At 46.3% G+C, this 10,723-nt stretch overlaps 1 protein-coding gene across 4 annotated transcripts; it reads left to right on the top strand.

The window, feature by feature from the left end:
* Positions 1-991: 991 nt before the first annotated feature.
* Positions 992-9,861, top strand: LOC120042710 (putative glutathione-specific gamma-glutamylcyclotransferase 2). 4 transcript variants are annotated; one of them, XM_038987511.1, is made up of 4 exons: positions 992-1,154; positions 1,268-1,422; positions 1,642-1,677; positions 6,915-9,861. In XM_038987511.1, exons 2-4 carry the CDS (start codon positions 1,288-1,290, stop codon positions 7,398-7,400), a joined length of 657 nt encoding a protein of 218 aa, XP_038843439.1. In that variant the 5' UTR covers positions 992-1,154; positions 1,268-1,287; the 3' UTR covers positions 7,401-9,861. The 4 variants fall into 4 exon arrangements, with proteins under 4 accessions (XP_038843439.1, XP_038843438.1, XP_038843435.1 ...); XM_038987510.1 differs by having other exon boundaries at positions 992-1,163; positions 1,277-1,422; XM_038987507.1 differs by having other exon boundaries at positions 992-1,422; positions 6,915-7,395; positions 7,646-9,861.
* The last annotated feature ends 862 nt before the right edge of the window (positions 9,862-10,723 follow it).

Raw genomic sequence — 10,723 nt, 5'->3', positions numbered from 1 at the left:
ATCACCTTCCTTGGTGTTCCATGATTAGGACATGTAAACACCTTCCTCGGTGTTCCATGATTAGGACATGTAAACACATTCATTGGTGTTCCATGATTAGGACATGTAAACACCTTCCTCGGTGTTCCATGATTAGGACATGTAAACACCTTCCTCGGTGTTCCATGATTAGGACATGTAAACACCTTCCTCGGTGTTCCATGATTAGGACATGTAAACACATTCATTGGTGTTCCATGATAAGGACATGTAAACACCTTCATTGGTGTTCCATGATGAGGACATGTAAACACCTTCATTGGTGTTCCATGATGAGGACATGTAAACACCTTCCTCGGTGTTCCATGATTAGGACATGTAAACACATTCATTGGTGTTCCATGATTAGGACATGTAAACACCTTCCTCGGTGTTCCATGATGAGGACATGTAAACACCTTCCTCGGTGTTCCATGATTAGGACATGTAAACACCTTCATTGGTGTTCCATGATTAGGACATGTAAACACCTTCCTCGGTGTTCCATGATTAGGACATGTAAACACATTCATTGGTGTTCCTATACAACCTATACAACAAATAACATTGTCGCTGTGGTAGAACATTTATTTTGATTGGCGATTTTCTGCATGTATCAGAGTACCATTATGTAGCCTGATTTCAGATGTTTCCATGTAAACATGATTATTAGGCAAATCGTTCTTGCAAAGCATGTAAACGTTTTAATCAACTATTATATTAATCCGACTATCCACAATAATCGCGTTATTATATGCATGTCACCTTTCTCATTGGCGCTGCCCATGTCACAGATACAGAAACGTTTTGCAACTGAATCGGCATCATATTACACCCCTGCTGTATCCTGTAAACGTGACGATTCAATTTTGACTTGATTTTGAGTGCAGATTGAATTTGATGATGATTGATTACTAATGCCTGGCAAGCAAAGTCTGTGCTCGCAAGTTGTGTCTGACTATCACGTGACGAGGTGCTGGTTGCTTGAGACAGAAGTAGCTCGTCACGACATTGAGCTCCGTTGTGAATGTAGTACAGTAGTAGCTGCCACTAACAGTAAAGATGGCGGTGTTTAGTGCTAGAAAGTAAATGTTTGACAGTACACGCTACGTGAGGTGTGACAGTTAGCCAGCCAGGTGGAGGAGGTACAGTAGTAGCTGCCACTAACAGTAAAGATGGCGGTGTTTAGTGCTAGAAAGTAAATGTTTGACAGTACACGCTACGTGAGGTGTGACAGTTAGCCAGCCAGGTGGAGGAGGTACAGTAGCTATGTGGGTGTTCGGTTATGGCTCTCTGATCTGGAAGGTGGATTTTCCTTATGAGGAGAAGCGGATCGGCTACATTGAAGGCTTCAGCCGGCGCTTCTGGCAAGGCAGCACCGACCACAGGGGAGTGCCAGGCAAGGTGATGTATCTGTCTATCTGTATGGATGACTAGTGAAGGTAGTGTAAGTTTATTATTAAGTAATAGTCTATGTTGACTAGTGGTGATATCCAGCTAGCTACATAACTGCTCTACAGCATCTGAACTGTAATATGGTGACTGGAGGCTCAATGTTGTTGACCTCTTTAAAGGTTGTATTAATTAAAGCTCAATCAGCTCTTCCCTGTCTTCTCTTTTCAGCCTGGCCGAGTCGTGACTCTGGTGGAGGACCCAGAGGTGAGCTGCCACGTAGTTACTTACACCTGTGTGGTAATGTAACAGGTGTGAAATGGCAACTAGTCCAACGCTTTAACCACTAGGCTACCTGCCACCCCATGTGCCGAATACAACAGGTGTAGACCTTACCGTGAAATGCTGAATACAACAGGTGTAGACCTTACCGGGAAATGCCGAATACAACAGGTGTAGACCTTACCGTGAAATGCTGAATACAACAGGTGTAGACCTTACCGGGAAATGCTGAATACAACAGGTGTAGACCTTACCGTGAAATGCTGAATACAACAGGTGTAGACCTTACCGTGAAATGCCGAATACAACAGGTGTAGACCTTACCGTGAAATGCCGAATACAACAGGTGTAGACCTTACCGTGAAATGCCGAATACAACAGGACCTTACCGTGAAATGCTGAATACAACAGGTGTAGACCTTACCGTGAAATGCTGAATACAACAGGTGTAGACCTTACCGTGAAATGCTGAATACAACAGGTGTAGACCTTACCGTGAAATGCCGAATACAACAGGACCTTACCGTGAAATGCTGACTTACAAGCCTTTATTAACCAACAATACAGTTAAAGAAATAAAGTTCAGAAAATATTTACTAAATAAAGTACAAAAAATAAAATCAAAAAAGTAACACGAGAAAATGGCATAACAATAACGAGGCTATATACAGCGGGCACCGGTACCGAGTCAGTGTGCGGGGGTACAGGTTAGTCGAGGTAATTTGTAAAGTGACTATGCATAGATAATAAACAGCGAGTAGCAGCAGTGTCAAAGGGAAGGGGGGGACAATGTAAATATTCTGGGTGGCCATTTGATTAATTGTGTAGCAGTATTATGGCTTGGGGGAAGAAGCTGTTAAGGAGCCATTTGGTCCTATACTTGGCGCTCTGGTACCGCTTGCCGTGCGGTAGCAGAGAGAAGTCTATGACTCGGGTGACTGGAGTTTTTGACAATTTTTTGGGCCTCCCTCTGACACGCCTAGTATATATCCTGGATGTCAGGAAGCTTGGCCCAAGTGATGTACTGGGCCGTGAGGTTCTGGGGACCCATGCCAAATCTTTTCAGTCTCCTCTGAGGGGGAAAAGGTGTTGTCGTGCCCTCTTCACGACTGTCTTGGTGTGTTTGGACCATGATAGTTCGTTGGTGACGTGGACACCAAGGAACTTGAAACTCTCGACCCGCTCCACTCCAGTCCGTTGATGTTAATGGGGGCCTGTTGGGCCATCCTTTTCCTATAGTCCACAATCAGCTCCTTTGTCTTTTTCACATTGAGGGAGAGGTGGAGGTTTCTGACCTCCTCCCTATAGGCTGTCTCATTCTTGTCAGTGATCAGGCCACTGTTGTATCGTCAGCAAACTGAATGATGGTGTTGGAGTCGTGCTTGGTCACACAGTCGTAGGTGAACAGGGAGTACAGGAGGGGACTAAGTACACACCCCTGAGGGGCACCAGTGTTGAGGATCAGCGTGGCATATGTGTTGTTACCTACCCTTATCACCTGGGTGCGGGCCCGTCAGGAAGTCCAGGTTCCAGTTGCTGAGGGAGGTGTTTAGTCCCAGGGTCTTTAGCTTAGTGATGAGCTTTGTGAGCACTATGGTGTTGAACGCTGAGCTGTAGTCAATGAACAGCATTCTCACTTAGGTGTTCCTTTTGTCCAGGTGGGAAAGGTCAGTGTGGAGTGCGATTGAGATTGCATCATCTCTGGATCTTTTGGGGCGGTATGTGCATTGGAGTGGGTCCAGGGTTTCCGGCATGATGGTGTTGATGTGAGCCATGACCAGCCTTTCAAAGCGGAAGCTCTAGCCTTTAGCTCGGTGCAGATGTTGCCTGTAATCCATGGCTTCTGGTTGGGAAATGTACATACGGTCACTGTGGGGACGACGTTGTCGATGCACTTATTGATGAAGCCGGTGACTGAGGTGGTATACTCCTCTATGCCATTAAATGAATCCTGGAACATATTCCAGTCTGTGCTGGCAAAACAGTCCTGTGGTGTAGCATCCGCGTCATCTGACCACTTCCGTATTGAGCGAGTCACTGGTACTTCCTGCTTTAGTTTTTGCTTGTAAGCAGGAATCAGCAGGATAGAATTATAGTCAGATTTGCCAAATGGAGGGCGAGAGAGAGCTTTGTATGCGTCTGGAGTAAGGGTGGTCTAGAGTTGTTTGCTTATGGCCTTATATGTTGAGTGCGGTCTTAGTGCCAGCATCGGTTTGTGGTGGTAAATAGACGGTTACGAATAATATAGATGAGAACTCTCTTGGTAGATAGTGTGGTCTACAGTTTATCATGAGGTACTCTAGGTGAGCAATACCTCGAGACTTCTTTAATATTAGACATCGCTCACCAGCAGTTATTGGCAAATAGACACACACCCCCGCCCCTCGTCTTACCTGACGTAGCTGCTCTGTCCTGCCGATGCACGGCGAAGCCAGCCAGCTCTATATTATCTGTGTCGTCGTTCAGTCAAGTCTCGGTGAAACATAAGATATTACAGTTTTTAAAGTCCCGTTGGTAGAATAGTCTTAATCGTAGATCGTCCAGTTTGTTTTCCAGTGATTGCACGTTGGCCAATAATACGGAGGGAAGTGGTGCTCGTCGGTGAATTCTTACAAGGCACCCCGCCCTCCTCCCCCTCTTCCTCTTTTCTTCACGTTGATGACGGAGATTTGGTCCAGTTCGAGGTGAGTAATCGCTGTTCTGATGTCCAGAAGCTCTTTTCGGTCATAAGAGACGGAAGCAGCAACATTATGTACAAAACGAGTTACAAACAATGCGACAACATAAACAAATAAACAGTTGGTTCGGAGCCCGTGAAACGGCAGTCCCCCCCCCCGGCGCCATTATGAAGTAGTTGTTTCACTTGCTCTGCAAGGACCGCGTCTTGTGTGGAGTGGTAGGTAAGAGGGATAGAAGCAACACTGTTACAGTAACAAGGTCCAAGGTTCTCAACAGCTTCTACCCCAATATGGGTCTCCCGGGTGGCGCAGTGGTCTAGGGCACTGCATCGCAGTGCTAGCTGCGCCACCAGAGTCTCTGGGTTCGCGCCCAGGCTCTGTCGCAGCCGGCCGCAACCGGGAGGTCCGTGGGGCAACGCACAATTGGCATAGCGTCGTCCGGGTTAGGGAGGGTTTGGCCGGTAGGGATATCCTTGTCTCAGTATGTTAAAATGTATGCACTCTACTGTAAGTCGCTCTGGATAAGAGCGTCTGCTAAATGACTAAAATGTAAAATATATGACTCCCGAACATCTAATGAAATGGCTACCCAGACTATTTGCATTGCCCACCCCCCATACCCCATCTTTTACGCCGCTGCTACTCTCTGTTATTATCTATGTATAGTCACTTTAATAACCTACATGTACAGTTGAAGTTGGAAGTTTACATACACTTAGGTTGGAGTCATTAAAACTCGTGTTTCAACCACTCCACACATTTCTTGTTAACAAACTATAGTTTTGGCAAGTCAGTTAGGACAGTTACTTTGTGCATGACACAAGTAATTTTTTCAACAATTGTTTACAGACAGATTATTTCACTTATAATTGACTGTATCACAATTCCACTGGGTCAGAAGTTTACATACACTAAGTTGACTGTGCCTTTAAACAGCTTGGACAATTCCAGAAAATGATGTCATGGCTTTAGAAGCTTCTGATAGGCTAATTGACATCATTTGAGTCAATTGGAGGTGTACCTGTGGATGTATTTCAAGGCCGACCTTCAAACTCAGTGCCTGCTTGACATCCATGGGAAAATCAAAAGGAATCAGCCAAGACCTCAGGAAAAAAATTGTAGACCTCCACAAGTCTGGTTCATCCTTGGGAGCAATTTCCAAACGCCTGAAGGTACCATGTTCATCTGTACAAACAATAGTACGCAAGTATAAACACCATGGGACCAAATCAATCCCAGAACAACAGCAAAGGACCTTGTGAAGATGATGGAGGAAACGGGTACAAAAGTATCTATATCCACAGTAAAACGAGTCCTATATCGACATAACCTGAAAGGCCGCTCAGCAAGGAAGAAGCCACTGCTCCAAAAGCTTGGTTGCAAATGGGTCTTCCAAATGGACAATGACCCCAAGCATACTTCCAAAGTTGTGGCAAAATGGCTTAAGGACAACAAAGTCAAGGTATTGGAGTGGACATCACTGAAAAATGGTGGCCACTGAAAAAGTGTGTGCGAGCAAGGAGGCCTACAATCCTGACTCAGTTACACCAGCTCTGTCAGGAAGAATGGGCCTAAAATTCATCCAACTTATTGTGGGAAGCTTGTGGAAGGCTACCCGAAATGTTTGACCCAAGTTAAACAATTTAAAGGCAATGCTACCAAATACTAATTGAGTGTATGTAAACTTCTGACCCACTGCGAATGTAATGAAAGAAATACAAGCTGAAATAAATCATTCTCTCTACTATTATTCTGACATTTCACGTTCTTAAAATAAAGTGGTGATCCTAACTGACCTAAAACAGGGAATTTTTACTAGGATTAAATGTCAGGAGTTGTGAAAAACTGAGTTTAAATGTAGTTGGCTAAGGGTGTATGTGAACTTCTGACTTCAACTGTACATTTTACCTCGACTAACCGGTGCCCCCGCACATTGACTCTGTACCGGTTCCCCCTGTATATAGCCTCGCTATTGTTATTTTACTTCTGCTCTTTAATTACTTGTTCCCTTTTTATTTCTTATTCGTATTTTTTAAATTGCATTGTTGGTTAGGGGCTCGTAAGAAGGATTTCACTGTAAGGTCTACACCTGTTGTATTCGGCGCATGTGACTAGTACAATTATTTTTGATTCCAGATGTTGGCCCTCAGACCTCTAATATAGATGTCCTCAGATTTGTCTTCTGTCCTTCTCTATGCTGGCCAGTTCTCCCTTTGTCAGTGTATCTTCCAAACAGCATTCACAGCGTCGCATTGGCTGTTAGCATATCCAGCACAGCGTCTCATTGGCTGCTAGCCTATCCAGCACAGTGTCAAAGCTAGCTAGCAAGACCCTCCCTCCTCTGATTTAGTTATTTCACAGTTGCGTCGCTGCTAATTTCCATAAACCTGGGACTTTCTGAGCTCTGGTCACCCGAGTTCTTCGCCGCCAACCGTCACTGAATGTCTCCCTGTGTCTCCTTCTGCTATTGGCAGTGATTGGTCTCTGGTAGTTTTATTGGTAAAGGTCGTGCCTGGTATAACTGGGCTTCTCTCTCTCTTTCAGGGTTGTGTCTGGGGCGTGGCATATAAGCTGCCGTCTGGCCGAGAGCAGGAAGTGAAGTGTTACCTTGACTACCGGGAGAAGGGCGGTTACCGCGTCATTGCAGTGAACTTTCACCCCCGACCCTCCGTGACCCCCACACGACACACTGACACTCCCCCTGCACCCAGCCAGGCTCTGCTCTACATCGGTTCTAATGACAACCCTGACTACCTGGGCCCCGCCCCCCTGGAGCTGATAGCCAATCAGATTGTAGATGCAGTCGGACCGAGCGGACGGAACACTGAATACCTGTTTTCATTGGCTGAGGCGCTGAGGACCCTCCTCCCTGAAGACTCAGACACACACCTCTTCTCTCTGGAAGACCTGGTTAGAGAGAGACTAACACACACACTTACTACAAGTGTGTCAGTAAACCATCGCAGGGATGCTGTAGATTGTCAGTCATGTGATTTTCTCCAGGACCATTCAGAGCTGGGTCAGGGTTAGGGTCAGGACCGTTCAGAGCTGGGTCAGGGTTGTAACCGTTCAGAGCTGGGTTAGGGTTAGGGTTGGGCCGTTCAGAGCTGGGTCAGGGTTAGGGTCAGGACCGTTCAGAGCTGGGTCAGGGTTGGGACCGTTCAGAGCTGGGTTAGGGTTAGGGTTGGGCCGTTCAGAGCTGGGTCAGGGTTAGGGTCAGGACCGTTCAGAGCTGGGTCAGGGTTAGGGTCAGGACCGTTCAGAGCTGGGTTAGGGTTAGGGTCAGGACCGTTCAGAGCTGGGTCAGGGTTGTAACCGTTCAGAGCTGGGTCAGGGTTAGGGTCAGGACCGTTCAGAGCTGGGTCAGGGTTGGGACCGTTCAGAGCTGGGTTAGGGTTGGGACCGTTCAGAGCTGGGTTAGGGTCAGGGTCAGGACCGTTCAGAGCTGGGTCAGGGTTGGAACCGTTCAGAGCTGGGTTAGGGTTAGGGTCAGGACCGTTCAGAGCTGGGTCAGGGTTATGACCTTTCAGAGCTGGGTTAGGGTCAGGACTGTTCAGAGCTGGGTCAGGGTTAGTAGAATATGTACCAAACCTGCCAGGTCAGTGTTCATTTTGCTGCGTTCAAAACAACTGGGAATTCAATAAAAAACGAGCTCTGACTGGGGAGAAATCGATTTGAACGGTCATCCAACTCGGGAACTCGGGCCTCTTTCTAGAGCTCCGCCTCTTTCTAGAGCTCCGCCTTTTTCTAGAGCTCCGACTTTCCGACCTGAAGATCACTGACATCATGATTTGACCTCGTATCTTTACCAATTCCCAGTAGTTTTGAACGCGGCATTAGTCCTGTCTCTAAGGACTGGTTTACTGTTCAAGATCTCTCACTTTTCAGTGATGTCATTTAAACCTGTCTCACTTTCCAGTGATGTCATTTAAACCTGTCTCACTCTCCAGTGATGTCATTTAAACCTGTCTCACTCTCCAGTGATGTCATTTAAACCTGTCTCACTCTCCAGTGATGTCATTTAAACCTGTCTCACTCTCCAGTGATGTCATTTAAACCTGTCTCACTCTCCAGTGATGTCATTTAAACCTGTCTCACTCTCCAGTGATGTCATTTAAACCTGTCTCACTCTCCAGTGATGTCATTTTAAACCTGTCTCACTCTCCAGTGATGTCATATTAAATAGCTGTCTGTCTCACTCTTCAGTCATATAGACGGGTTGGTTGTTTAGCAACACAACTGACGCATGCGTAACTTTGGGCGATACGCACTGGGATGTGCTTAGATTGTTGATAACATGTAAACTATATTTAGTCTCCAATTGTTACGGAGTCTAGTTGATAGGTAATCGACTAGTTGGACTGTTCCCCAGACTCCAGGCGTAGGGATTTGTACAATGAGGCTATTGAACTTAACATTGGTGTCTGTCTTTATTCCTTAATCCAACTTATCATACAGAAACATGGTATCAGAAGTGGCTCGGAAAACACACGTTTGTTATTTTTGTAGCTAAGTACAGTATAGGCGCAGTTACGTTCCATATGCGAACACAAGCCGTTTCCTACTCACAACACTGATCAACTCGTTGTTAGCTGGCTAGCTAGCATCACTACCTACCTCCATGACTGAAGGCAAAGAAATCTCCTATTCCATTGCTATGGCAGCGAACATTCCGCCACCAAATCACATGGTTCTCACAGGGGACTGGAATACTAATTGGGACAACTTCAGGGATGAATTCGAGGACTATGCGCTGGCGACCGGTCTACATGAGAAACCCAACGAGGTACAAGCGGCAACTCTGAGGAGTTTAATGGGCAGCGAATGCAGGCATATCTACCGGCACAATCTCACCCTCACGGCACGACAACAGTGTGATGCAAAGGCTATATTGGATGCATTGGAGAATTACTTCAAACCCGCCAGAAACGTAATTTACGAGCGGTTCGTTTTCGGAAGCTGCAAACAGGAAGAGGGTGAGTCAGTACACAACTTTGTAACCCGTTTGAGAGAGAAATCCGCCACTTGTGAATACGGGGGATTGAAAGATGAACTGATTCGTGACAAAATAGTACTGGGAATTGCAAATGAGAATACGCGCCGGCGTCTACTGAGAGAGAGAGGCTTAACATTAGTAACTGCCATCAAAATGTGCCGCACTGCTGAAGTCACTGACATGAGAATGAGAGCAATGGAAACGGAAACCCCACGCTCCGACGTTGATACTGTTCACGCTGTTGCTAGGCAGACATTCAGACAAAACCAATCGAGGCAGAGTAATTCACCACGAACGGTGAACACAGAGAGCCCCGTAGCATGTAAATACTGTGGGAATACACACACACGTGGCAAAGAGCACTGCCCGGCCTATGGAAAACCATGCAGAGCTTGTGGAACTAATAATCACTTTGCAAAAGTGTGTCTCAAAAGCAAAAGAAGGGTGAGTGAGGGCAAGATTCACTGTGTTGATGATGTTACTCAATGTTCAGAGCTGAACAGTGAAAGTGACATTTACATGCATGAATCCATTGGGGCTGTACACTCAAGAGGGAAGAAATGGTTTGTGACACTACGATTACACAACAAGCAACAACAATGTCAACTGGATTCGGGTGCTACATGCAACGTAATGAGCTACAAAGACAAAATCAATCTGGCACCTGACACACATCTATTTCCCAGCGATACTAGACTAAAGCTGTACTCAGGAGAACTAATGAGCTCTATGGGCACCTTTGAGACCGAATGTGTTATTCGGGGACGCAAACACAAGCTGGAGTTTGAGATTGTGAAAACCAGTCAAAATCCTCTCCTCTCAGGCTCTACATGCGAACGCCTGGGACTGATGCAGTTCACTGTACCAAATGACCTGCACATTGTGGATCATGTCCAGCATGGACCCCTGTCCAAAGAACAACTACTCAGCAGATATGACGATGTATTCAACATGCCCGTTGAATCAGTGCCTGGGGAGGTACACTTTGAAGTGGATGAGAGCATTACTCCAGTCCAGTGTGCTCCTCGCAATGTGCCCATTGCAATGAAAGTGGCTGTGAAGGCCCAGCTGGACAAGTATGAGGCCGATGGCCACATGACATCTGTGACTGAACCAACTGACTGGATCAGCAATATGGTCATAGTGAAAAAACCAGAGAAGCTGAGGGTCTGCATCGACCCAAAGCATCTGAACCAAGCACTGAAACGATCCCACTACATCATGCCGACACTAGAGGATGTCCTCTATAAGCTTCCCAAGGCCAGGATTTTCACCTTGGTGGATGCCCGAGATGCATTCCTTCAATGCAAGCTGGACGAAGAAAGCAGCTTCATGACTACCTTCTGGACCCCCTGGG

This window comes from Salvelinus namaycush, unplaced genomic scaffold, assembly GCF_016432855.1.
Source record: "Salvelinus namaycush isolate Seneca unplaced genomic scaffold, SaNama_1.0 Scaffold746, whole genome shotgun sequence".
In the NCBI taxonomy this organism is placed as follows: domain Eukaryota; kingdom Metazoa; phylum Chordata; class Actinopteri; order Salmoniformes; family Salmonidae; genus Salvelinus; species Salvelinus namaycush.
This window is presented reverse-complemented; position numbering and strand designations above follow the sequence as displayed.